This window comes from Sciurus carolinensis, chromosome 8, assembly GCF_902686445.1.
Source record: "Sciurus carolinensis chromosome 8, mSciCar1.2, whole genome shotgun sequence".
Lineage (NCBI taxonomy): Eukaryota > Metazoa > Chordata > Mammalia > Rodentia > Sciuridae > Sciurus > Sciurus carolinensis.
The window spans coordinates 63,436,946-63,464,787 of NC_062220.1; the positions used below are offsets into that span (position 1 = coordinate 63,436,946).

General features: G+C 36.5%; 1 protein-coding gene across 2 annotated transcripts in view; it reads right to left on the bottom strand.

Annotated features, from left to right (window-relative positions):
• Rsbn1l (round spermatid basic protein 1 like) overlaps positions 1-27,371 on the bottom strand; it is a 74,888-nt gene extending 47,517 nt beyond the window's left edge. For both annotated transcript variants that reach the window (XM_047560910.1, XM_047560909.1), the window contains exon 1: positions 26,781-27,371. In XM_047560910.1, the coding sequence (XP_047416866.1) occupies positions 26,781-27,333 (553 nt within the window). In that variant the 5' untranslated portion in view covers positions 27,334-27,371. The remainder of the gene's footprint in view (positions 1-26,780) is intronic.
• Positions 27,372-27,842: the final 471 nt, after the last annotated feature.

The following is a 27,842-nucleotide window of genomic DNA, read 5'->3' on the forward strand; positions in this document are numbered from 1 at the left end:
GTGTTTTAATTATTGTATTACTTGGTTTTAGAGAGTTTTTTCTGCTAGAGTTGTTTGAGTTCCTTATATATACTGGATATTTACCTCTTTCCTTATGTATAGTTTACAAATACTTTCTCCCATTCCGTAAGTAGTTCCTTTACTTGACTGGCTACTTCCTTTGTTCTTATATTTTGATTAGTTTGCTACTTTTACTTTCAGAAATTTAAAGTCCATGGATTCTGTCGCTGGTTGCCATCAAAGAATAAAGTATTAGGCCAAATAGCTAAAGGTCAGACACAGATGTAAGTTAATATTTCTCAAGTAAAGAAACATCTTTAGAATCAGCTATTTACATATCATTTAGAAGAACTGAAGAAAACAGTTCTCTAAAATGCCTACACGTTTTTCTGTCCAAGCATCCCTATTAATCTTATTAATCTGTTATTTTAATAACTATTAAACATTTTAAAATTTATTTGAGTATAATATACAAATATAAAAATGTATGTATGTTATAGCTCAATTTTCACAAAAATAAACAAACTTGTAAAACAGCACCCAAGAATCCTTTGTTTCCTTCTAAACTTCATGAGGCACCCCAAAAAATAACCAAGATAATGACATCTAACCACATACATTAAAATAACTAGACTTTTAATGTCATATATTCATGATATAGTCATATTCATATAGTCTTATCACAATCACTAAATATACATATTTTTCAGAAAAAAACTAACTTCTTGGGAAATAAAATTGCAATGCTGTAGGACTCCATTATTTTTTAAATTTACAAACTAATATACATATACTCAAAAAACAGAATGAAAGATTACATCCCAAATTATTCAGTCGTCATCTTCCACTGGTAGACAATTTATGTTTCTGCATTGAGCATATCAGTTTTATAACACAAGGAGTCTTAGAATATGCATTCAAGTATGACATTAAATAGTTCAAATAAAGATAAGTTGAAGATATGATATGAAAAATTTGTACAGAAACAAAAACAACGGCACAGCCAAGACAGGGGGTTACCAATGACATAAGTGCAGTTAGTGACTCCCCACACCCCAAACCTTCTCAGCAAATATATATTATCCTATATATACATAACAGAAAAGCATTTTTGTAGTTTGCTACCCAAACTACATAATTTATTGTGTTCCCACCTCTCAAGCCTTTCAACCTATCTCTCACTCTGGAATTTTTTGCTCTTGTCAGATCATATCCTTTTTGAAAAACCAACCTTAAATGCTTTCATTAAATTTCCTGTAATTATGTTACATGGCACAACTATGATAAAATGTGAAGCCTACATGCTCAAAAGGCTGAAATCAAGTTTAAGGTCTGCAACCTTGATAACTGACACACTTTGATATCTCCAGTTTCTCTTTACATAGATTAAAGAGAAAATCTCAAGTCTGTTGCTACCACACTATAATGAAATCATATTTATGAAAGCCACTTCTAGATCTTTTCAGAGGAAGGGATTATCATAGAAAACACCACCCTGGCAGCACTGTTGATTTCAAGACACTATTCCTAAAAATATGATTCTTCATCAGTTTTTATTCATTTCTCTTCAAGACCAAGAATTTGTATAGTTTTATCCTTCATGGTCTAATCCAAGGCTTAGAAAAAAATTATCTAACTCACCTCCTTATCATAATTCTTAGAATAAAAGAATTATTCTACTTTAAGAACTGTCTATTTGAAATGTTTAACTTAAAGACGGTGAGTTTTATTTAGAAATACAAAATGGAACCAAGTCAGTGTGGTACAGGCAAAAGAGAATATGAATAGTGGTACAAAACAAAGTGGTACAAAACAAAGATCAGAATAAAGCCATTGAACAATCAATTTCTCTCTTTTTTTTTTTTTTTTGGTACCGGGTATTGGAGCCAGGGCCCCTCAGTCCCTGAACCACATCCCCAGTACTTTTTATTTCAGACAGGATCTCCTTAAATTGCTTAGGGCCTCACTGAGATTACAGGAATGTGCCACCATGCCCAGCTCAGTCAACTAATCTTTGACAAAGCAGTAAAGTAATACAATGGAGAAAAAAGTCTTTTACAACAAATAGTGTTGGAACAACAGAACATCTACATTTAAAAAAACACAGACCTAGACACAAACCTCACACACTTCACAAAAATTAAACCAAATAAATCAGATACACAAACATAAAACACGAAGCTATGAAAAATCCTAGACAATAACACAGAAGATAATCTAGATGAGGTTGGGTTTGATGATGAATAACTTGTTATATCCAGCACCAAAAGCATAATCCATTGAAGAATGAATAAACTGGACTTCATTAAAATTCTGCAAAACACTGTCAAGAGAATAATGAGAAGTCACAAAAGTGATAAAATATTTGCAAAAGGAATATCTGATAAAGGATGATTATCCAAAATAGACTACTCTTAAAAATCAACGAGGAAAAAAAAAAATGGGCCAGGCTGAAAGTGGTGCTGCACACCTGTAAAATCAGCTATCAGGGAGGATGAGAAAGGAGGATTGCAAATTCAAAGCCAGACTGGGCAATTTAACAAGACTCTGTCTCAAATTTGTAGAACCTGGCCCTGTTAATTCATCTCAAATTTTCCCTAAACACTGTGCAAAGCTTCCGTGAACTTTTCTTAATCAATAAGAAAAACATATTGACAAATTTTTAAAAATATATAAAAATATGTATATAGATATATAGATATATAGATATACAGATATAAAGGGCTAGGGATGTGTAACTCAGCAGAACACTAACTTAGTATGTGCAAGTTCCTGGGTTCAACCCCAGGAAAAAGGTGGGTGGGGGACAAAGACCTCACCACAAAAGATACACAGATGGCAAAAAAGCACATGAAATAATGTTCCACATCATATGTCATCAGAGTTGCCACTATACACCTACTAAAATGCCCAAAATCCAGAACACCGACAATATCAAATGCTGGTGAGTAGCCAGGTGCATTGGCACACACTGTGATTCCACTGACTCAAGAGACTGAGGTAGGAGAATCAATAAGTCAGAGGCCAGCTTTGGCAACTTAGTGAGACCCTATCTCAAAATTTAAAAATAGCTAAAAGCAGGGTGGGGCTGGGGATAAAACCCTGGAGTAGAATACCCAGTTCAATCCCACTACTGCCAAAAATAAATAAATAAATAAAGCTGAATTTGCCATTGGCAGTATATAAATCATTGTTTTGAACTATGCAAACCCTGGAAGTAAGGCACTGCTTCTGGGAAGTGCCAGGGAGAATGACCATTTGCAACTTGGCTCCTGGTGACAGGGGAGATTCCGTGCTTCAAAAAGTCTTGTTTTCAAATCCCAGCTACTGGGAGGTAGAAAAGATGGGCATACCTGCACAGCCCCAACCATGTTGTTTTTCCCAAACTTCATCCTGTTTACCTTAAGAAGTTTTTCACACTGAAACCCTTTGGTTTTCCTACCTACAAAAATAAAACACAGGCTATGGTTCTTTGTTAGATCCAGTCTTTAACAGAGCTGTATTATCCCACCATGCCCTGGCTTTTCACTTATGTCCATGTCTTTGTCTTTATTTCTTTAGACTCTTATTTTCTCAGTCAGCTCACAGCCTGCGTTCCCTGAGTTGTTCATTCACTGCAGGACATAGCCAGATGGGATCATGTGGAACAACAGGAATTCACATTCATTGCTAGTGGTAATACAAAACACTACTCTGAAAGACAACTGGTTGGTTTCTTACAATCTTAAATATACTCTGATATGATCCAATATTCACACTGCTTGGTATATTCATCCAAAGAAGCTGAAAACTTATGTCCACAAAGAAAGTATGCACAAAGATGTTTATAAAGGGTTTTTCATTATTACCAAAACTTGGAAGCAACTAAGATGTCCTTCAGTAAATGAATGGATCAACTGTACTACATCCAAAAAAATGGAATGTTCTTCAACATTAAAAAGACATATCAAGCCATGTCAAAACATGAAGGAAATTTAAATGCATTTTACTATATGAAAAAGCCAGTCTAAAAGACTGTATACCATAGGATACATGATACATGACATTCTGGAAAAGGCAAAACAATGGAGACAGTGAAAAGATCAGTGGTTGCCAGAGCCTAGGGGAAGGAAAGGATGAAGAAGTAGAGCACGGAGGATTTTCAAGTCAGTAAAACTACTCTGTATAATACTATAAAGGCAGATTCATAACATTATACATTTATTCAAACCCTTAGAATGTACAACATCAACAGTGAAATCTATGTTAATTATGGACTTTGGGTGATAATGATGTGTCAATCATTTATAGTAAATGTACCATTCTGGTAGAAGATGCTGATAATGAGAAAGGCTATTATAATGCATGTATGGGGGCAAAGAGTATATGGATATTCTACTCTATTATGCTATGAACCTAAAACCACTCATAAAAATAGTATTTTTTAATTAATCTAAATAAAGAGGGGCTAAATATGTAGCTCAGTGGTACATATCTGCCTAGCATGAACAAGGCTCCCAGCGCTGCAAAAAAAAATAAAATAAAACATAAATAAATAGGGAGATAGGGAACTAGGGCAGTGGGAGGAAAAAATGCAGATGGATCCATGATATATACAATTTGAACCTAAACAGGCAAAAGTAATGTAACAATCAGCAAAAAAAGAACAAATGATTATCATTATAAACCCAGAATAAAGAATATTTGTGGAAAAAAGAAAACATAGGCATAACAAATATTTCACAAGAAAAAGTTAAAATACAAAGAAAAGTGATTAAAATAATTTTAAACAAAATATTAATGGCCTTTTCAAACAAACGGTCAACTTACAATTTAGTAGTATATGTCATATGCCTCTATATAATTTTTATTTCAGTCAACAAACATATTTCTAAGCAACAATAGGTGTTGGCGAGGATGTGGGGGAAAAGATACACTCATACGTTGCTGGTGGGCCTACAAATTAGTGCAGCCACTCTGGAAAGCAGTGTGGAGATTCCTTAGAAAACTCAGAATGGACCCACCATTTGACCCAGCTATCCCACTCCTCCGCCTATACCCAAAGGACTTAAAATCAGCATACTTCAGAGATACAGCCACATCAATGTTCATAGCCGCTCAATTCACAAAAGCCAAACTGTGGAACCAACCTAGATGTCCTTCAATTGATGAATGGATAAAGAAACTGTGGTATATATATACAATGGAATATTACTCAGCTATAAAGAATAATAAAATTATGGCATTTGCAGGTAAATGGATGATATTGGAGAATATCATGCTAAGTGAGATAAGCCAATCTCAAAAATCCAAAGGACGAATGATCTCACGGATAAGCAGATGATGACACATAATGGGGGGGTTGGAGGGGGGCAAGAATGGAGGAAGGAGGGACTGTATAGTGGGAAAAGAGGGGTGGGAGGGGTGGGGGGGAGGAAAAAATAACAGAATGATTCAAACATCATTACCCTATGTAAATGTATGATTACACAAATGGTATGCTGTTACTCCATGTACAAACAGAAACAACATGTATCCCATTTGTTTACAATAAAAATAAATTAAAAAAAAAACATTTCTACTGAGCATTATGTGTAAGAGATAAAGATGAAAATAATAATACTACACTGAGGAATCCTACAATCAAGAAGGCAGCAACTGATTCTTACTCTAAGTACTATTTTTGGAAAACCAGTTCATAGTAACAAAATCAATGTTTCATCTGGTTATAAGAAGATTCACTAGTCAGTATTAAAGTCGTGATAGATAATGTTAGAAATGAAAATAGATGTATGTATGAGATGAAGTACTCCACTAGTAAAAAAATAAAAATTTGTCAGGCATGAACACACACTGACTTCACAAGCATCTCCCTCAAACTGTCATGAGTTGGGTAATTTGCTTACTTACAGTAATTAATTTTGCAATATTAAAGATTTAACCTAAACTTGGGCCCACTGGTGGAAATGTAAAACGGCAGCCACCATGGAAAAACAGCTATGAGAAATAGTGTGGCAGTTTCCCAAAATAATAAAAATAGAATTACCATATGATCCAACAATTCCACTTCTGATTATACACCAAAAAGAATAAAGAAAGTATTCAAACAGATTATTTGTACACCCATGTTCATAGGAACGCTATTCACAATAGCCAAAAGATAGAAGCACTCCAAAAATCCACCAAAGAAGCCAGGTACAGTGACACATACCTGTAATCCCAGCAACTTGAAAGCCTGAGGCAAAAGGATCATAGGTTTGAGACCTGCCTGTGCAACTTAGCAAGGCCCTGTCTCAAAATAAAACTAAAAAGAGCTGAGGATGCAGCTCAGTGGTAGAGCACTTCTGGATTCAATACCCAATACTGAAGGAAAGAAAAAACTTTAGGGGCTAGGGATGTGGCTCAGTAACAGAGCACTTGCCTAGTATGCATTAAGCCCTGGGTTTGACACCCAGTACCCACAATGAGAAAAGGAAACACTCTAAAAAAAGAAAAAGAAAAATGGATAGTTAGAAAATCTCTTAAGAGAGTTACTAAATAATAGATGTTTAAATAACCCATTTATCTGGAATCTTTAGAATTATTTCAGATATTGAAAAGATTGCCACTTTATTTTTTACCCATTCTAGTGAATTTTTTTTTTTTTTTTTTTGGGTGCTGGGGATCGAACCCAGGGCCTTGTGCTTACAAGGCAAGCACTCGACCATCTGAGCTATCTCCCCAGCACTCTAGTGAATTTTTAAAAGTATTTCATACTTTCTTGTTTTCTAAAATATAAGAAATATAGTCTTTTGTTGTCACAAAAATATTAACTCATTATCATTCTGTTATTTATACAATTACCTCCATATCTATCATTTTTCGTGGTGAAAATATAAAGTATACTCTTAGCACTTTTCAAATATGCATTTTGCTTAACTGAGTCACCACCATGCACAACAGATCTCTTGAAATTATTTCTCCTAAATGAAATTGTGTATCCTTTGACCAACATCTCCCAAATTCCCCCAATCTCCAAATTTCTGTTCCTATAAATTCAACTTCTACACTTCACATGTAAATGAGATTATGTGGCATTGAGTTTTTGTGCCTGGTTTATTTCATCTAATATAATACCTTCCAGGAAATTCTTGGAAATTATATAATTTCCTTTTCTTTGATGTTAAATGGTATTCCTTTGTGTATATGTACTATATTTTCTTTACTTAGTCATCCATTGATGAACACTTGGTTGTTTTCCATATCTTGGTTATTGTGAACAGCACTGCAATATGGATTGCTGGATCATATGGCATATGGTAATTCTTTTTTTTTTTTTTTATTAAAGGGAGACAGAGTCTTGCTATGTTAACCAGGCTGGCTTCAAACTCCTGAGCTTAAACAATCTTTCTGCCTCAACCTCCCAAGTAGCTGGGTCTACAGGCAAATACCTCTGTGCGGAACTGGTAGTTCTAGTTCTAATTCTAATTTTTTAAGTAAACTCCATACTATTTTCCCTAACAGTTAAACTAATTTACATTCCCATAAATAGTGCACAAGAGTTCCCTTTTCTCTATATCCATACCATATATAGAGCTCTTCTCACATAAAGAAAAGGTACAAAGGACCTAAAACAACAAATAACATGGAATGTAAATATCAAACAAACATGGAAAAAAGTTCAACCCTATCAATATTCAAAGAAGTACAAATTAAAACAGGAAGAAACCACTTTCCCCCTATCAAATGGGCATTTTTTAAAGAAATACAAATTGGTACTGGCAGAAATGAAGTAAAACAGACATTTCTACACAATAATGAGTGAAAAATAATAGTCTTACTGGACAACTGGACAACTTAACAATATGTAGAAAAATGCAATAAAAGTGATATTCCTTTGATCACATAATTCCATTGCTAGGATTTACCTGCACAAATACACATATACAAGGGTCCTCATCTCATTTATGAGTGTAAATAACTTAAGTTTTAATAATAGAGGACAATTTAAACAAATTTGGTGACATTCACACAATGAAAAATTATGCAGATATTAAAAATCAGCTTAAACCAGGCCCTGTGGCACAGGCCTATAATCCCAGAAGGCTGAGGTACGATTACGAGTTCAAAGCCAGTCTCAGCAAAAAAGCAAAGCACTAAGCAACTCAGAGAGACCTTGTCTCTAAATAAAATACAAAATAGGGCTGGGGGTATGGCTCAGTGGTGACCCTGAGTTCAATTCCTAGTACCAAAAAAAAAAAAAAAATCAGTTTAAACCCTGATGAACACAGATGACAAATCCTCAATAAAATGTTAGTAAACCATATTCACAACACATTAAGAAGATTGTACACATTACCAAGTTGGATTCATTCCAGATTCCAGAGATGCAAAGATGATTTAACATATGCAAATGAATAAATGTAGCCCAATACATAAACAGAATTAAAGATAAAAACACAGTCATTTCAATAAATTCAGAGATAGCCTTTGACAAAATTCATGATTAAAAACACTGAAGAAACTAGGGATAGAAGGAACTTACCTCAACCTCATGAAGGCTATATAAAACAGACCCAAAGCCAACATCACAGTAAACTGGAAAAAACTGAAAGCATTTTCTCTAAAGTCAGGAACAGAACAGAACAAGGATATCCATTCTCACCATTCCTATTCTTTTTTTTTTTTTTTTTGGGGGGGGGGTGCTGGGGATCGAACCCAGGGCCTTGTGCTCACAAGGCAAGCACTCTACCGACTGAGCTAAATCCCCAGCCCACCATTCCTATTCAATATAGTACCTGAAACTCTAGCCAGAATAGGCAAGAGAAGGAAATAAAATGGATACAAATAAAAAGAGAAGTTAAATTATCACTGTTTGAAAATGATAACAATACTTAAAAGATTTAAAAAAAGATCACCAGAAGACTTCTACAGCTAATAAACAAATTAAGCAAAGTTGCAGGATACAACATCAACTTACAAAAATCAACAACTTTTCTATATACCAATAATAAATTCACTGAAAAAGAACTCAGGAAAATAATTTCATTCACAGTAGCTTCAAATAAAGTAAAATACCCAGAATAAATCTAACTGAAGTGGTTAAAGATCTCTACAATAAACATTTCAGAACACTGAGGAAAGAAATGGAAGAAGAAAAAAAACAAAACAAAAACAAGAAATAGAAGATGACACCAGAAGGAGAAAAGACCTCCCATGTCCACAAATGGGCAAAATTAATATTGTTAAAAATGGTCATATTCAGGCTGTGGTTGCAGCTCAGTGGTAAAGTGCTTGCCTAGCATGTGTGAGGCACTGGGTTCGATCCTCAGCACCACATATAAAAATAAATAAAATAAAGGTATTCCATCTATAATTAAGCATACATTTTTTAAAAAATGGTCATATTATCAAAAGCAATCTACAGATTCAATGCAATCTCCATCAAAATACCAATGATATTCTTCAGAGAACTAGAAAAAAAGTCCTAAAATTAATTTGTCAGAATGAAAGACCCAGAATAGCCACAGTAATTCTAAGCCAGAAGAAGCAATGCTGAAAGTGTCATAATACCCAACTTCAAATTATATTACAAGTCAGGTGAGATGGTGCATACCTGTAATCCCAGCAGCTTGGAAGCTGAGGCAGAATTGCGAGTTCAAAGCCAGTTTCAGCAACTTTAGCAAGGCGCTAAGCAACTCAGTGAGACCCTCTCTCTAAATAAAATACAAATAGGGCTGGGGGTGTGGCTCAGTGGTCAAGCACCCCTGAGTCCAATTCCTGGTATAAAAAAAAAAAATAAATAAAAAACATGTATGGAGGGCTGGGGTTGTGGCTCAGTGGTAGAGCACTTGCCTAGCAGGTGTGAGGCACTGGGTTTAATGCTCAGCAACAAATATAAATAAATATAAATAAAGTTCCATTGACAACAATAAAATATTTTTTAAAAAGAATGTATGGAGATAGAAGCTGTACAACTAGCTCAGGATAACCAGCTCAGGTTTAAGTATAAAAATGGAGACGATAAAACAAGACCTCCAAGAAAAGGGAGAAGCAGTAAATTATCTCTTATCACAGAATACTCCAAATAGAGTAGAAAATGGAAAAGGTACATATGTTTAAAAAGAGAGAGAGAGAAGCAATTTTTAAGTACACAAAAACCTAGAAAGTCCTACAAAAAAGGATTAAATGGCATATGCAAAGTCATTGAGCATTCATAATTGCTTTAACTAAGGTTTGTGAAATAATTATAAGAACAGAAAAGAAGCTGTTATAAAAGAGGTAATTCTTATCTCTCTTCAGAATGAAATGTGTCTAAAACTGATTAATCAAAAACAGTATGAACATTTTATTAAAAAATTTGGAATTAAAAGCAGATGAGATTACAAGAGTTACAAATGGTTGGGTATGATGGTACATGCCTGCAATCCCAGTGACTAAGGAGGCTGAGGCAGAAGGATCACAAGTTCAATGCCAGCTTCAGCAACTTTGAGAGGCCCAAAGCAACTTAGCAAGCAGAAGAAACAAGAATACGTAAGTGAAAAAAAAAAAAAAAAAAAAAGAATACGCAAGTGGAAATCAAACTAAAAAGCTTCTTCACAGCAAAAGAAACAATAACGTGAAGAGAGAGCGTACAGAAAGGGAGAAAATCTTTACTACATGCACTTCAGATATAGTAATAACCTCCAGGATATATAAAGAACTCAAAAAATTTAACACCAAAAAAACAAATAACCCAGTCAATAAATGGGCAAAGGAACTGAACAGACACTTCACAGAAGAAATACATTCGATCGACAAATAAATGAAAAAATGTTCAACATCTCTAGCGATTACAGAAATGCAAATCAAAACTACACTGAGATTACATCGCACTCCAGTCAGAAAGGCAATCACCAAGAATACAAGCAACAACAGGTGTTGGCAAGGATGTGGGGAAAAAGTACACTCATACATTGTTGGTGGGACTGCAAATTGATGTAGCCACTCTGAAGCAGTATGGAGATTCTTCAGAAAACCTGCAAAAGAACCACCATTTGACCCAGTCATTCCACTCCTTGGTTTATACCCAAAGGACTTAAATTCAGCATACTACAGTGACACACTCACATCAATGTTTATAGCAGCTCAATTCACAATGGTTAAAGTATGGAACCAACCTAGGTGTCCTTCAACAGATGAGTGGATAAGGAAACTGTGGTATATATACAGTGGAATATTACTCAGACTTAAAGAAGAATGGAATTATGGCATTTGCTGGTGAACGGATAGAACTGGAGAATATTATGCTAAGTGAAATAAGCCAATTCCAAAGAACCAAAGGCCTAATGTTTTCTCTGATAAGCGGATGCTAATTCACAATAGGGCAGGAACAGAGGTATTTTGTACCAGACAGAGGAGAATGAAAAGAGGGGAGGGCATGGGGGTGGGAATGATAGCAGAATGAATTAGACATTATTACCCTATGTGCAATTATGATTATATGACCTATGTAACTCTATGTCATATACCAGACAAATGAGAAGTTATACTCCATTTATGTATGATGTGTCAAAATGCATTCTATTGTCACGTATGACTAATTAGAACAAATTTTTAAAATAAAAAGGACTGGGGATGTATCTCAGTGGTAAAGCAACTCTATGTTCAATCCTCAGCACTGCCTACCCCCCCTCAAAAAAAAGGAGTTACAGCTGAATGGAGACAGGATAAGACAGGGCCATTCCATATTACAAACCTTTGAATATTGTTTGACTTTTACATTGTTTCATTTTTAAAATGTATAGTTATACCTTCCTGCCCAAAACCCACAACCCCAGTCTAATCATGAGAAAAATGTCAGACAAATACCAATTGAGGAACATTCCACAAAATACCTACCTAGTAATCTTGCCAAGGTCATTAAAAGTGAAGGAAATCTGAGGTTCTGTAGTAACCAGGAAAAGCCCAAGGAAACATGATGATTTTTTAAATATTTTTATTGGTATATTATAATTGTACATAATAATGAGATTTGTTGGAACATATTCAGACATGCACACAATATAACAATATAATTTGGCCAATATCATTCCTCAGTACTTTCCCCCCTCTCGTCCCATCTTCTACCACCTGGTCCCTTTCCTCTATTGATCTCCCTCTCATTTTCATGAGATCCCTGTGCTCCCACCCCCACCTTTCTTTACTTTTTTCTCCTCTAGCTTCCACATATGAGAGAAAACATACAACCCTGACCCTTTGAGTTGACTTATTTCGCTTAACATAATGGTCTCAAGGTCCATCCATTTTCCTGCAAGTGACATAATTTCATTTCTCTTTATTGCTGAATAAAATTCCTTTGTGTTTATACCACATTTTCTTTATCCACTCATCCACTAATGGACACCTAGGCTGTTTCCATAGTTTGGCTACTGTGATTTGTGCTGCTATACACAAGGATATACATGGTTCACTATGGTCTGATGACTTAATTTTTTTGGATAAATACTGAAGAGTGACATAGCTGAGTCATGCGGTGGTTCCATGCCTAGTCTTTTAAGGAACCTCCATACTTATTTTCATAGTGGCTGCACCAATGTAAATCCCAAAAACAGTGTAAAAATGTTCCTTTCTCTTCACATCCTTTCCAGCATTTATTATTATTTGTATTCTTGATGACTACCATTCTGAACTGGTGCAAGATGAAATCTCAGTATAGTTTTGATTTGCAATTCCGTAACTACTAAAAATGTTGAGTTTTTTTATATTTGTTGGCCATCTGTATTTCTTCTGTTGAGAAGTACAGTTTTAATTCACTTTCCTATTTATTGTTTTTAGAAGTTAACCTTTTGTAATAGAATTTTACATCTATAAGGCTAGGGTTGTGGTTCAGAGGTAGAGTGCTTGCCTAGCACATGTGAGGCACTGGGTTTGATCCTCAGCACCACATAAATAAATAAATAAAATAAAATAAAGGCACTGTGTCCTCCAACAATTAAAAAAAAAAATTTTTTTAAAGAAATTTACAGGGCTGGGGAGATAGCTCAGCTGGTAGAGTGCTTGCCTTGCAAGCAGAAGGTCCTGAGTTTGATCCCCAGTACCACAAAAAAAAAAAAGAAAGAAAGAAAGAAATTTACATCTATAAATGAAATCTCATTGGGGTTTTTTTTGGGGGGGGGTGGAGAAAACAACAGGTCCCTTTTTTTTTTTTTTTTTTTAGTTTGTTCTTTTTAGATATACATGACAGAGAGTGTATCTTGACATATTATACATACATGGAGTATAATTTTCCTAATTAGGATCCCATTCTTGTGGTTGTTCTTAATGTGGAGTTTCACTGGTCATGTAGTCATATATGAGCATAGAAAACTTATATCCAATTCATTCTACTGTCTTTCCGAATCCCATTCCCCCTTCATTCCCCATGGTCTAATCCAATGAACTTCTATTCTTCTCTCCCCGACTCCTTATTGTGTGTTAGCTTCCACATATCAGAGAGAACATTCAGCCTTTGATTTTTTGGGACTGGAATACTTCACTCAGCATGATAGTCTCCAGTTTCATTCATTTACAGGCAAATACCATAATTTCACTCTTCTTTATGGCTGAGTAATATTCCATTGTGTATATACACCACATTTTATTTATCCATCCATTGAAGGGCATCTAGATTGGTTCCACAGCTTTGCTATTGTGAACCAAGCTGCTGTAAACATTGATGTGGTCGCATCACTGTAGTATGCTGATTTTAAATCCTTTGGGTATATGCCAAGGAAGGGATGACTGGGTCAAATGGTGGTTCCATTCCAAGACAATATATGAAAATACGTTCAATACCTCTAGCAATTACTGAAATGCAAATTAAAAGTACACCAAGATTCCATCTCACTCCAGTCAGAATGGCAATTGTCAAGAATACAAATAACAACAAATGTTGGTGAGCATGTGGGGGAAAAGGTATACTCACACATTGCTGGTGGGACCGAAATAGGTATAAGCATGTTGAAAAGCAATTTGCCTATTTATTAATTGGGTTATTTTGGTGTTAGGTTTTTTGAGTTCTTTATTTGTTCTAGATATGAATCCTATATCATAAAAGTAGCTAGACATGATTTTCTCCCATTCTATAGGGAGAAAATTCTCTTCACATACATAATTGTTTCCTTTGCTGTGCAGAAGCTTTTGAATTTGATGTCATCCCATTTAATTCTTGGCATTACTTCCTGAGCTTAGGGGTCCTACTGAGAAAGTTGTTGCCTTTGCCTACATGCTGCAGTGTTGACCCTACATTTTCTTCTTGTAGTTGCATAGTTTCTGGTCTAATTCCTAGGTTTTTGACATTCTGATTTGATTTTTGTGCAGGGTGAGAATTAAGGATTCAAAGCCAGAATCAGCAATTTAGAGAGGCCCTAAGCAACTTAGTGAGACCCTGTCTCAAAATAAAAAATAAAAAGGACTGGGAATGTGGCTTATTGGTTAAGTGCTCATAGGTTCAACCTCTGATACTGATAAAATAACTAATTAAAATAAAAAGGGCTGAGGATGTGCCTCAGTAGGTAAGTACCCCTGGATTCAATCCCAGGTACCAAAACAAGGAGAAAAAAAAAAAATTTATTACTATGATTTTCAATGCACACTATATTCATATGTTGAAATACCACAGTGAATCCCACTAAAATGTACAATTAATACATGTTAATTGAAAATAAAGTGTGGGGCCAGGTGCTGGGAGTAGTTCAGTGATAGAACCTGTAAGTAGCCTGTGCAAGGCCCAACATACAAAAGGCCAGGGGTTCAATGCCCAATCCTATCCAAAAATTATACACTTTACACACACACAAAAAAAAACACAACTTACTTTCTTTTATATATTTTATATATCTAAATAACATCTAAAAAATGTACACCCTTTTTATAAAAAAAGAATATGGCTACTCAAGTTTGCAATGTCTGGAGAGTAAATTAATTTCATAATGAAAAATTATTGTATAATTTTTCTTCAAATCAATAATTGAGTGTAAGGTAAAGGTCATAAAATGACTCCTAAATACCCACTCTGATATTATATAGTTCAATGGAAATCCATATGGGTATAGAGTTAATTTACAGTAGCCAACAGAAGACATTATGGAATAGAGATTATAATTTTGAATTACATGTAATATAAAATATACTATTTGCTATATAAAAACCGATGGGGTGGCTAGGCATGGTGGCACACACCTATAATTCCTGTTCCTCAGGAAGCTGAGGTGGAGGCAGGAGGATTTCAAGTTCAAGGCCAGCCTAGGTAATTTAGTCAGAGTCTGTCTCAAAATAAAAATTTTACTGAATGTAGCTCAGTGGCAGAGCACTTGCAAATCATGTGGAAGGACCTGGTTCAATACCTAGTACCAAAAAGAGAAAAAGAAAACTGGTAGAGGCTTCTTATTTTAGGCCCATATTACTAATATTGTAGTAGACTACTAATTATAACTAGGTTACTACAACCAATCTAACTACAAGTACCCTGAAAGTAGCTTTCCAAACTCAACTATGGGAAATTAAAAATTCAAGAATATTTCTTGCATCTGGGCAAACCCATTTAATACCAATGGTTAGGTAGAGGTTACTGGGTACAATTTAAGTTCTTATGAAAAACAGTAGTATTATTTAACCAGCACAGACATTTTTACTCTAGGAGCAAATGAAAATTTTTGTTTTGGCTTTCTCCCTTTGAGTGTTCAAGGAAATCTTATAAATGTTTAAAAGCTGTGATTTAGGCCTATAAGGGCTAGAAGCAGTGGACTGAAGTAATCTGCACTATGTAAATATATTTAGCACAACAACGTTCATCACAAAGATGTATGGGGGCGTGAAAAATGCATTTCCTGGAGAGCTGAAGAACAGAATGCATTAAAATACCATGATTTCTCAATACACACACACACAAAGAAAGAAGTCTTTCCTGTAAGATTGTTGTCACTCCCATAAACTCACAGTATTTACTTTGGTACCTAAACCAAAGCAGAATGCCAAATATTAATCTAGATACAGGAGTAGTAATTTATTCTAAATTTTCCACCCCTCAAAACTAATTATTTATATTTAGAAATAATTTGAAATCATTCTTAACTCCTGATGAAATGGGTGACTCAAGCTGGGATCTTTGATAATAAAGCCAATAAGTATTAGACAGTTGGGAAACTAGATTTCACAAAGCATCACTCCACACATTACTAGCCAAACGCCAAAAGAAAAATGAGCCATTACAATGGAGAGTCACCTAGTAATCACCTCAACCAAGTAATCACTAACAGCAGGACAACCTGAATACTATAACATCATCATCAATAATAAAACAATCTGATGAGACACAATATAAAGTATACTTATGAACTATGCTCACCAAACTGCTTAATCTGAATTTACTCATGTCTTTAAGCCTAACTTCCAGTTTACAAAAAAAAAAGGAATAATATCACAAGGAAACAATTATTTTAAAATTATGAATATAAGAACATTTATAAGATAAACAGGTATGTTGGACTGTTATCTTCAAAAAGCCAATGTCAAGACTGACCCGGGTTGTGGCTCAGTGGCAGAGTGCTTGCCTAGCATGTATGAAGCACTGGGTTCAATTCTCAGCACCACATATAAATAAATAAAATAAAGGTACATCGACAACTTAAAAATATATTTATAAAAAAAGTCAACTTCATACAAAAAAAGTAACTGGGATAGTTCCAGATTAAAATACAATGTAACTGGGATACAAACAGGGAATTAGGGAGAACTGAAAGAATCTGAATATGGACTGGCTACATGATTAATTTCTTAAGTGCTTCAATGTCATTCTGGTTATGTCAGAAGATGCTCTTCCTTTTGGGAAAAGGCAGCTGAAATGTTAAAGAATGAGGTGTCATGAAGCCTAAAATTTAAATCATTCAGATGAATCAGTGCATAAATACAATATTATCAGTCATTGAATCCAGGAAGGGATTCTACAAATGATCACTGTATTATTCTTTCAACTTTTCTATATGCTTAAAATTTTTATAATAAAAAAATTTTATGAAAAATAAAGAAGTAACCTGAAATCTTTTTAAAACTTTGTCTTTCCTTTCATCCTCATGTTTATTACAGTCTAAAGGGGAAAAAATTAAATTAACTTTAGCATTGTGTAGTTAGGCTTGGACAACCAAGAGGTTGATTCAAATTCTTTACACATTAGCTATGCAACTCTGAGGGAGCTAGGAAAAACTTAGCATTTCAATCTGAAAACACTGAGGCAATAGAATGGCGCATGGCAAGCATCTAATAAATACTTTTCATTCTTCTACCAAACCCAGTATTTTATTTCCTATGCTGATAAGGTTGAACACACACTGACTTCACAAGCATCTCCCTCAAACTGTCATGAGTTGGGTAATTTGCTTACTTACAGTAATTAATTTTGCAATATTAAAGATTTAACCTAAACTTGGGCCCACTGGTGGAAATGTAAAACGGCAGCCACCATGGAAAAACAGCTATGAGAAATAGTGTGGCAGTTTCCCAAAATAATAAAAATAGAATTACCATATGATCCAACAATTCCACTTCTGACTATACACCAAAAAGAATAAAGACAAGTATTCAAACAGATTATTTGTACACCCATGTTCATAGGAATGCTATTCACAATAGCCAAAAGATAGAAGCACTCCAATAATCCACCAAAGAAGCCAGGTACAGTGACACATACCTGTAATCCCAGCAACTGGGAAGGCTGAGGCAGAAGGATCACAAATTTGAGGTCTGCCTCAGCAATTTAGATTCTGTCTCAAAATAAAAATTTTTAAAAAGGGCTAGGGGAGTAGTTCAGTGGTAGAGCACCCCTGGGTTAAATCCCCAGTACCACACACGCACCAAAAAAGTACACCAAAGAATGAATGAATAAACAAAATGTAGTATATACATTAAATAAACAGAACATTATTCACTCTTAAAAAGGCAATCCTGGCCTGGTGCAATGGTGCAAGCCTGTAATCCCAGCTACCCAGAGGGCTAAGGAAGGAGGATGGCAAGTTCAAGGGCAGCCTCTGCAACTTATTAAGACCCTGTCTCAAAGTGAAAAAATAAAAAGGGCTGGAGTATAGCTCAACAGTAGAGTACCCCTAGGTTCAATTCCCAGAACAGGGAAAGAATTCAAAGGAGTAGGGGTGATAACTCAGTGGAAGAGCACGTGCTTGCTATAATGAGGCTCTGGGTTCAATCCCCAGTACCATCTCCCCAAAAAAGAAAATTCTGATACACGATACAACACAGATAAACCTTTTTTTTTTTTTTTTCTTTTTGGCAGGTGGGGGTGTGGGGGACTGGAGATTGAACCCAGGGACACTTAACACTGAGTCACATCCCCCACCATTTTTATTTTTTATTTTGAAACTGTCTTTCTACTGCTAAATTGCAGAAGTTGGTCTTCCTGCCTCATCCTCCTGAGTTGCTGACATGCAGGAAGGTGCCATGACACTGGCCTTAAACCTTATATTATGCTAAAGAAAATATGCCAGTCACAAAAGGACAAATACTTCATGATTCCACTCCTATAAGACACTAGAATAGGGCCAGGGTTGTGGTTCACTGGTAAAGCGCTTGCCTAGCATATTTGAGACACTGGGTTCAATTCTCAGCACTGCATATAAATAAATAAATAAATAAAATAAAGGCCCATCAACAATAAGTATATATAATACATATATATGTATATATATTTTTTTAAAGATAAGACAAAATAAGTAGAATGGAGATTGCCTTGGAGAGTTACACTTATTAATGAGTATGGAGCTTCTAAATTGCTGAGATTACATGCATGCACTACCATACCATACCCAGCTTGTATGCATGTGACCAGGTCTCACTGTGTTGCCCAGGCTGGTCTCAAATGTGGATTCAAGTGATGCTCCTAGCTCAGCCTCCCAAGTAGCTGGGACTACAGAAACACACCATCACACCTGGCTCTCACTCATTAATAGATATAAATATATGCTGTTGAAATTTTTTAAGCATTAGTTATGTGAGAGAAAAAAATCAGTTCTAGTTATTTTTAAGTGAAATGATGGTTCTAGAATATGCCTTAAAATTTCAGAGCAAAAAAATGAAAATAAATAGAGGAAGGGAGATGAAATACGAATAGTAAACTGCTGATTAATTGATGAAACAGTGTGATGAATATGCCCAGAATTCATTATATTGTTCTGATTTCTGCAGTAAAATTTTTCATGATAAAATAAATATTTTTCATTCTATAATTCAAGGAAAAAAAAAAAAAACAGAAAGCTTAAAATACTTTAAGTATTAACATACTTTCTACTTTAAGCTTAATATACTTAATATACTTTAATTGAAAATGTTTTTAACTTATATTAATTTAGTTAATAAAAATGTACTTTTTTACTTTCTAGTCACACATACAAGATTCTATATAATTATTTTATTAGAAAAATTAAGTTCACTATTTTTCAAAATTCTATTTTAAATAAACTATCCATAATTTGAAAGGTTTAATTCACGGAGAATTATGAAAAAATTAATGAGCCTTAATACAATCAACTTAAAATTTCTGAAATAAAAACCTCTTTCAAAAAGTTGTATGGTTAGAGAAAAAAGAGAGATTACACTTTACACATGCTCTATCAAAATGTATAAATGCATTCTACTGTCATGTACAACTAATTAGAACAAATTAAAGTAAAACAATTTTTTTAAAAAGTTATATGGTTAATATTAATATATACCAGATACTTCCAGAAACCAGGACACTGTAGGAACGGGCTATACCTGTCTGTGAATTCAGTGAAACTAAATGCCTTCACGGTTTTTTGTTTTTTTTTTTGTTTTTTTTTTGCTGTGCTGGGGGATCAAACCCAGGGCCTTGTGCTTGCAAGGCAAGCACTCTACCAAACTGAGCTATATCCCAGCCTGCCTTCACAGTTTTAAGTAGAAAGAAAGGTTGGGAACCAACATCCCTTATGAATGCCTACAACATGCCAGGTTCACAAAATTCTAGCAACCACCCTGTAAAAAAGACATCATTCCATATAACGAGAATGTATGGGCTCAAAAACAGTTAAGTGATGCTGGGAATGGTGTGCATGCCTGCAATTCCAGCTACTTGGGAGCTAAGCCAGGAGGGTCACAAGTTCAAGACCAGCATGAGCAATTTAGTGAGACACTGTAACAAAATCTTAAAAAGAAAAAAAATATTAAATAAAAAAAAAGCAAGGGCTGCAGATGTAGCTCAGTGGTAGAGCATTTGTCTAGCTTTCACAAGGTTCTGAGTTCAATTCTCAATACCATAACTTTTTTTTTTTTTTTTTTTAAGTTAAATGACTTGACCATGTAACACAAATGGGAGCAACCAAACTCCCATATAGTTTGGGAACAAGCCAAACTAAGGCTTAAATTCAAGATCTCCTCTCAGAAAACATACCCAAACAACTCCGGAGGAAAAAAAAAAAACACAGAAACAAACTCAGTCTTTGATGTAACTAGGAGATAAAGCAACTATAACCTGAAATACAATGTATAAGATAGAAAGTTGATGATGAAATGGTGAATGCCTTGGCATAACGGGAGAGAGAGAAAGAATCTTACTTACCCTACCATAACCCAGAAAAGTCCAGTAGAAGCACTGGGAAAATAAAGGACATGCAAACACTATTCCTAAGGAAACAAAAGAGGTATGATCTCCTGCAAAACTGAATCAGAGTTGCTCCAGGCTCCTAGGCATGATCCCATGTTAGGATAATAAAAGGGAAACTGAGTGAAAATATATGAACTGAACACAGAGACCTATAGCTTTCTTTACCTACCAAGTACTAGAACCCTGCCATTGAAACTCATTACCTCGGTCAACCCCCTTGCTATGGACAAAAGTGTATCTTTCCAAAATTTGTAAGTTGAACCTTAATGCTGATATGACTATATCTAAAGAGAGTGCATTTAGGAAGTAAGATTAAGTGAGGTAATAAGGATGAGGTTCTAATCCAATAGAACTGGCAACCTTCTAAGAGGAAGAGAAAGCAATCTGTCTCCAGGAGCAAGAAACAAGCAAAGCACATGTGAGTACAAAGCCAAGAAGGCAGACATCTACAGGCCAGGAAAACAGCCCTTTCCAGAACCCAACCACAGGAGCATGCTGATATCAGACTTCTGGGCTTCAGAAATGTGGGGAAAATATTTCTGTTGTTCAAGCTACCCAGTCTATGGTATTTTGTTATGGTAGCCTTAGTGAATGAAACACTCCTCTCCCCATGATTCCACCCACACAGAGAAGAAAAAGGGAAGGACCTTTATCTGAAGAAACTGAAAGTTTTCTGACCCACCACCCAAAGAATAAACATAAAAACATGGGGACCATTTGTCACTAAGCCCAGCTCATGCATGCCTGTGAGCTTTCAATCAATTTTGATAATTTTCTCTTAAATATGAAAAAAATGTTATGGACAAAACAGATCTGAAGAAAGTCTCTAAAAGAAGCCAAAACAAATAGGAAAAAAGAAAAAGTTAAAAGAAACAAAAACTATGCAGGAAACAGAACATTTCAAAGAAACTATAATTAACATCACTGAAGAGATAAAAGATTCTGAACCCATGAAAAGGAACGAATTGTTATAGTACTGAAACAAAAACATAAGAGCTCATAAAATATTTTTTTGTTAAGCTAAATCTTAAAAGTTCAGTGAAAGGACTAGAATCTCCCAGACAGAATAGACAACCTTTTAAAGATCTGACTTCTCAACATCAACACTGGAAGCCAGGCAATAATGAAACACCATCTTCAAACTTCAGAGAGAAAATGATTTCCAATACAAAAATCTCTCAAAAACCAAACCATCAAGTATGAGGGTAAAAATAAAATTCCCAAAAGGGTACTTCCTACATACCCTTTCACATTATTCCTAGTAGAAAATTACAAAATTAGGGTATAAACCAAAAGGCAGGCAAGGGATTCAGAAAGAGGGCATTCAATAAAATGCAAAGAAATTCCCAGAATGCCACTCAGCTAAGGAAAGTCCCAAGGTGATAATTATGCAGCAGGCCTTAAGAGTAAACAATCCAGACAGAAGCAGGAAAGACATCTACAGAAGGGATGTCTACAGGAACAAATGGAAGTGATAAGTTTATCTGACAGCTTTGCCCATGTGGAAAATTGTACTGAGAAGCACTTTATGGAGCTGTTGGAAGGTATAGAAAGAATTTGTCAGAGAAACTAAACAAGTGAAAAAAAAATCAGAAATGAGGTACAACAGATAATACTCACACACACATAATCATAACCAACAATTCTCTCAACAGTGACAAATATTTGATTATATGATGAATACTTTAAATATGAATTTAACCCAAAATTGTGAAATAATACTAGAAAGATGGAGAATATGGCTGAAAATCTTCAAATATTCATTCTTTGAAAATCACTGACATTCATATACCCCAAATTACTACAAAAAGCCTCTGTTTTCACTATAACTAAATTCTGTAACTACATTTTTAAGGAAAAAACAGTGAAAAGGTATAATTTTTGTCTTAGAATACTTCACAGGTCATTCTAAGGGAAAAAATGCAAAGCAAAAGCTATAAAAATCACAAGACCTAAACAAAGTCACATAATATCTAATGATATGTTGTTTTTCATAATATAATTCTTTTTTTTTGGGGGGGGGGGTACCAGGGATTGAACTTCAGGGGCACTTAACCACTCAGCTACATTCCCAGCCCTATTTTGTATTTTATTTAGAGACAGGGTCTCAATGAGTTGCTTAAAACCTCACTTTTGCTAAGGCTAGCTTTGAACTTACAATCCTCCTGCCTCAGCCTCCCGAGCTGCTGGGATTGTAGGTATGTGCCACTCCGTCTGGCTACCATAATATAATTCTAAATGTTGTATACCTCAATATATGTTCATTTTTATTTTCCAAGTGTTTCAACAATTAAGTCTTAGAGAAAAATAGGCTAACTCCAGTAGCTTACCTCTATAAGCACCAAACCTAGTTATTTTCTAGGTTTATTTTGTTTTTGGTCTTATTTGCCATAGTGGGGACTGAACCCAGGGGCAGTTTACCACTAAACTACATCCCCAGTCCTTTTACATTATTATTACTTATTTTGAAACAGAATTTAAGTTGCCAAGGCGTCCTTGAACTTGCCATCCTCCTGCATCAGCTCCCAAATCACTGGGATTACAAGTGTATGCCACCGCACTCAGTTATTTCTAGTTTTAAGAATCTAAACTAAGGCTAGGGTTGTGGCTCAGTGGTACAGCACTTGCCTGGAATGTATGAGGCACTGGGTTCATTTCTCAGCACCACATATAAATAAATAAATAAAATAAAGTTACATCAACAACTAAAAAAAATATTTAAAATATTTTTAAAAAGAATCTAAACTATTTTGCACTTTTTATAAGAAACAAATTTAACCTTTATTTGATGACTCAGACTATCATGCAAATCAGCTACAGCACTATTACCAGATGGCCTTAAGAGATTTTATGTACATAAGGTATTGGTCCTTGACACTAGTTAAGGGACTACACTAGTCAGATTTTATAATTCTCTTGTTCATTTGTCCTAGCTTTCAAATTTACTGTTAATGATCCTTTACTCTGTCAGAACTGACCCATCTTTTAATTTGCTTCCAGATTAAAAAAATTAAAAACCAGGTTTCAGACTCAACATTTACTAAATGCCTTCACAGGCCCATTCATATATGCACTTTGATTCAATCTGAATACTCTGTTAGAATGATAACCAATATAAAAATAAAGCTGTTCTAAGGACTTTAAAAAACCCTAAATAAATACAGGAGCTTAACAGTCTAGTTAAGTTGGGAGTGGCTAGTTCTTCAGGGAACTACATACATCAGTTTTGTTTTGTTGAGGGAGAATCTATTTTCCTTCTTTAAATGTCTTTATAGAGTTTACTTCAGTTCTGACTTAAGATTATTCAATGAATGAACTACAGATACTTGAGGGTTTACTGAAATAAGCAAACTTAGGGCAACATCAAAGAGATATATGCCTAAAAGAACAGATACTTGGTCATCCATTCACTAAGATGTTTACAGAGAGCATGGAGAAATGAGGACTTGTATATTTGCGATTTTATCTAAAATAAAGGCACATATGTAATCTTAATATTTTAAAACCACTAAGTCTTAGGTAAATTAGTTGAAACAAACTCAATTCAGTGAAATCCAAATTTCAAAAGGATATGATTATCCAAACTTAGAGGGAAAGTCTTCCATCATTCAATTTATCATCAAGATACTAAAAACTCAAGCTGGGCATGGTGGCACTCCCCTGTAATCCCAGCAGCTCAGGAAGCTGAGACAGGAGGATTCTGAGTTCAAAGTCAGCCTCAGTAATTCAGCAAGGTTCTAAGCAACTCAGAAAGACCCTGTCTCTACATAAAACATTTTAAAAGACTGGGGATGTGGCTTGGTGGTTAAGTGCCCCTGGGTTCTATCCCAGGTACCAAAAATAAGAAAAAAGCAATTTTTTTCTTTGATTTTTAGTTTTTTCTCAAAAAAAATAGCATTTTTGCACAAAAAAATAAATAAATAAAGATCACAAAAGTCAATATCTAATCACTCCTAAAAAAACAATTCATGTAGGTCATGGGAAAATCTTATATAAAAGGTATCACTGTTTACATTTAGGCTGAAAAATGTAAGCAGTAGCACTCAAGATAATTCTGAGTCTGGCATGGTAGCTCAGGTTTGTAATCCTAGGGATCTGGGAGACTGAGGTAGAAGGATCTCAAATTTAAAGTCAGGCTGGGCAATTTAGTGAGCCTCTGTCTCAAAAAACAAAAAGGACTGGGGAATGTAGCTCAATGGTAGTGCACCCCTGAGTTCAATCCCAAAAACCCAAACCCCCCCCTACAAAAAAAGAATCTAAATGTAATTTAAAAGATTATAAAACTTTCTCTTTCATAGCCATTTCACTTTTTTCCTTGGTAATTGGGATTGAACCAAGGACCTGGCACATGCCAAGCAAGTACTATACCCTTGAACTACATCCTCAGTCCTTTCATTTTTCAGACAGGGTCTCACTAAATTGCCCAGGCTGGCCTCAAATTTGCAATCCTCCTGCTTCAGCCTCCAAGTAGCTCGGATTATGATCATGCGCCACAGAGCCTGGTCATTTCACTGTGTGTGTGTGTGTGTGTGTGTGTGTGTGTGTGAATAAAGCTTTATTTTATTTCTATGCAGTGCTGAGAATCAAACCCAGTGCCTCACACATGCTTGGCAAGGGCTCCATCATTGAGCCACAACCCCAGCCCAGTCCATTTCACTTTAAAGGAATTTGTATACACCACATTTTAAGTCAGAATTGTGTTTTAAAAATGCGTACTTTTATTTTCAGTCATTCCAATAATCATATTCACTTCCTCAGAGAACTTATAAAGCAAATGCAGTTTACACACCACAAACAAGACTGATACCAAGCCACATATGGATAGACTTCCAGGCACTTATATATTTAGCCATTAAAACAAATAGCTTTAACATACGAACCACCTAAAATTCCTAAGTAAAAGGGGTATAAACTCCATCTTCAAAACAGCTTTTGTAGAAGCAACAATCTCCAGAAGTGAGAGATCTTTACCCTTCACCAGGGTACCTGATGGCTGGTTTGACTTAGATGTCAAAGCTTTGCTATAAACAAAAAAAAAAAAAAAAAAATCTGGAAAGTAACACTGCTATTACATACTCATGTGTAGCTTTTTTTTTTATTGTGAAAAATAAGGCATTCTACTTCAAACAGCATTTTTCATGATCTAAGCTACATCACATCAGCTATACCAAAACTGCCTGCATTTCATTTTTTGCTAAAAAACATTTTATTTCACAACACTGTAGCAATGTATATTTATAATAAGTAGCATTATAAGCTTTATGCTTTAAAGTTGTAGTCTCAGATTTACTTCCCAACCAGTCTACATGTTGTACTACTGTCAAATCATTATGTATCTACTGCTAAACAGGACCATTCTATGTTAAAGAAATACTATCTTGAAAAATATGACTAGTCTATATTTAAAAGCAAAAGTGTGCCCGAAAAGGACACCTAAGAATTTGCCTTTTTCTTATGCTAAAATATTTTGCAACCACTTGATGTGCCCAAAACACGTCAAAGCTCCTGATCTTTATTATTTGCTGCAGAAAAAAAGAATATGGCTGAAAATTCTTCTGAAGGGTGATATTTCAAATAGGACCACTCAAAACACTTAAGAATATGGAGCGGAGAGGAGGGTGGAGGCTGGGTACCTTATGAAACAGCACACTTGGGGCCCTGCACACTACCTCATTTCCCTAATAGGGATGAAATGCTCAGGCCTCTGGTAGCTTCCAGCTGACGCCAATGCTCTCCACACCCCTTTTTTTGACAGGATTTTCTGGTGTTGGAGGTTGGGTCACAAATACGAATCCCTGTGATCACATCTAAACAGTTTATTTAGTTATCAAGCATCTTGGAAAGACCAAACCCTTTCTCTCATCTTGTTTCCTCCTATCTCCCTCCCTAACCAAATACACATAGAAGGGTCCTCTAGACCGATTTCTACAAATGCTGCAGTTCGTTAACTGGGAGGAAAAAACGATACAGAGTTCAGGCCATTCCACTCTCTGCCACCAAAATTACAGGCTCCATTTCCTGTCCCCTTGGGGACTGCAAATCGCCCGAGAACAGGACGCCTCCCGCCCGTCCAGACTGGCGCACGCCGCGGCCGCGCTCCCCCTCTCGGGCCCCCAGCGCGTGAGGGTGGCGGGGACCTGGGCGTCCCCTCCCCTCCCCCGCGCCAGCTAGCACCCACCTCGCGGCAGCGGCTTCACCTCCCCGTTCTCCTCCCGGGCGGCCCCGCCAAGGCCGTGCCTCCTCTTCTCCTTCTCCCGCTTTTCCTTAGGTCTGCGTGGCTTGGCGTTAGCCGAGGAAGCGGCGGCCGGCAGCAGGAGATGGTGAGGCTGGGCGTGCAGCAGCGTAGGAGGGACCAGCAGTTTGCGCGGCACCGGCTGAGACAAGGAAGCGGAGGCTGAAGAGGGGACCGCTGTGCCGGCGGAGAAGGAGAAACAGCTCCGAGAAGAGGACGGAGAAGGGGTAGCAGAAAGAGCAGAGAAGCTCCAAGACGCGGCGCTGCCATAGCTCTGAGGCGAAGGTGCCACGGGCGTCTGCAGCTGCTTGCTGTTCCCGCCGCTGCCCCCTTCTCCGTTCACTCTCCGCGGCGCTTTCTTCTCCTCAGTCCGGACCTTCTTTGCGGACAGAGAACCCGGTAGATCCCGGGAGGAAGATTGAAGCTTGCCAAATGGTTCTTTCTCGGAAACGACGGAGGCGGCGGCGGCGCCATGCACTGGGCTCGGCGGTTCCGCCATCTTGCGCTCCTGTTGTATTTACTCTCCTCCGCTCCCCGGCGCGAGGCACGGGGCGGGTCCTCCGCCAGGGGCGGGGAGGGGGCGGGGCTGCCGGGCCACCGGCCGGGCCCTCCATTGGGCGAGACATGCTGAGGGATTCATCTAGAAACCAATGAAAGGTGCGGACATAAACCGAAGGGTTTGCCAAGCGGACTTGCTTTGGAGGTCAGAGCTCGGCCGGGTGCGGCTAAGTAGCTGGGGGAACCGCGAGGGGAGGGTCTTCAAGTGTCGCCAGCGTGAACTCGGGTGCCCTGTGAGAGTGTGTGGAAAGAACCCCAACTCTGGACCCCCAAATCTGCCCCGGCCGAGGGAGCGTTGGTTCCCGCTTCGAAGACTGTCGCAGTTGTGCCACTTTCTCTTCCTTTTTCCCCGGCGTGCCTTTCCCCTCCTGCCTCTGCGCGTTCGGAAAGCTGCATTTCGGGGATGCTCAGCTCAGAGAAGTGTTGCGGAGAAATAAATCCTTTCTTTTG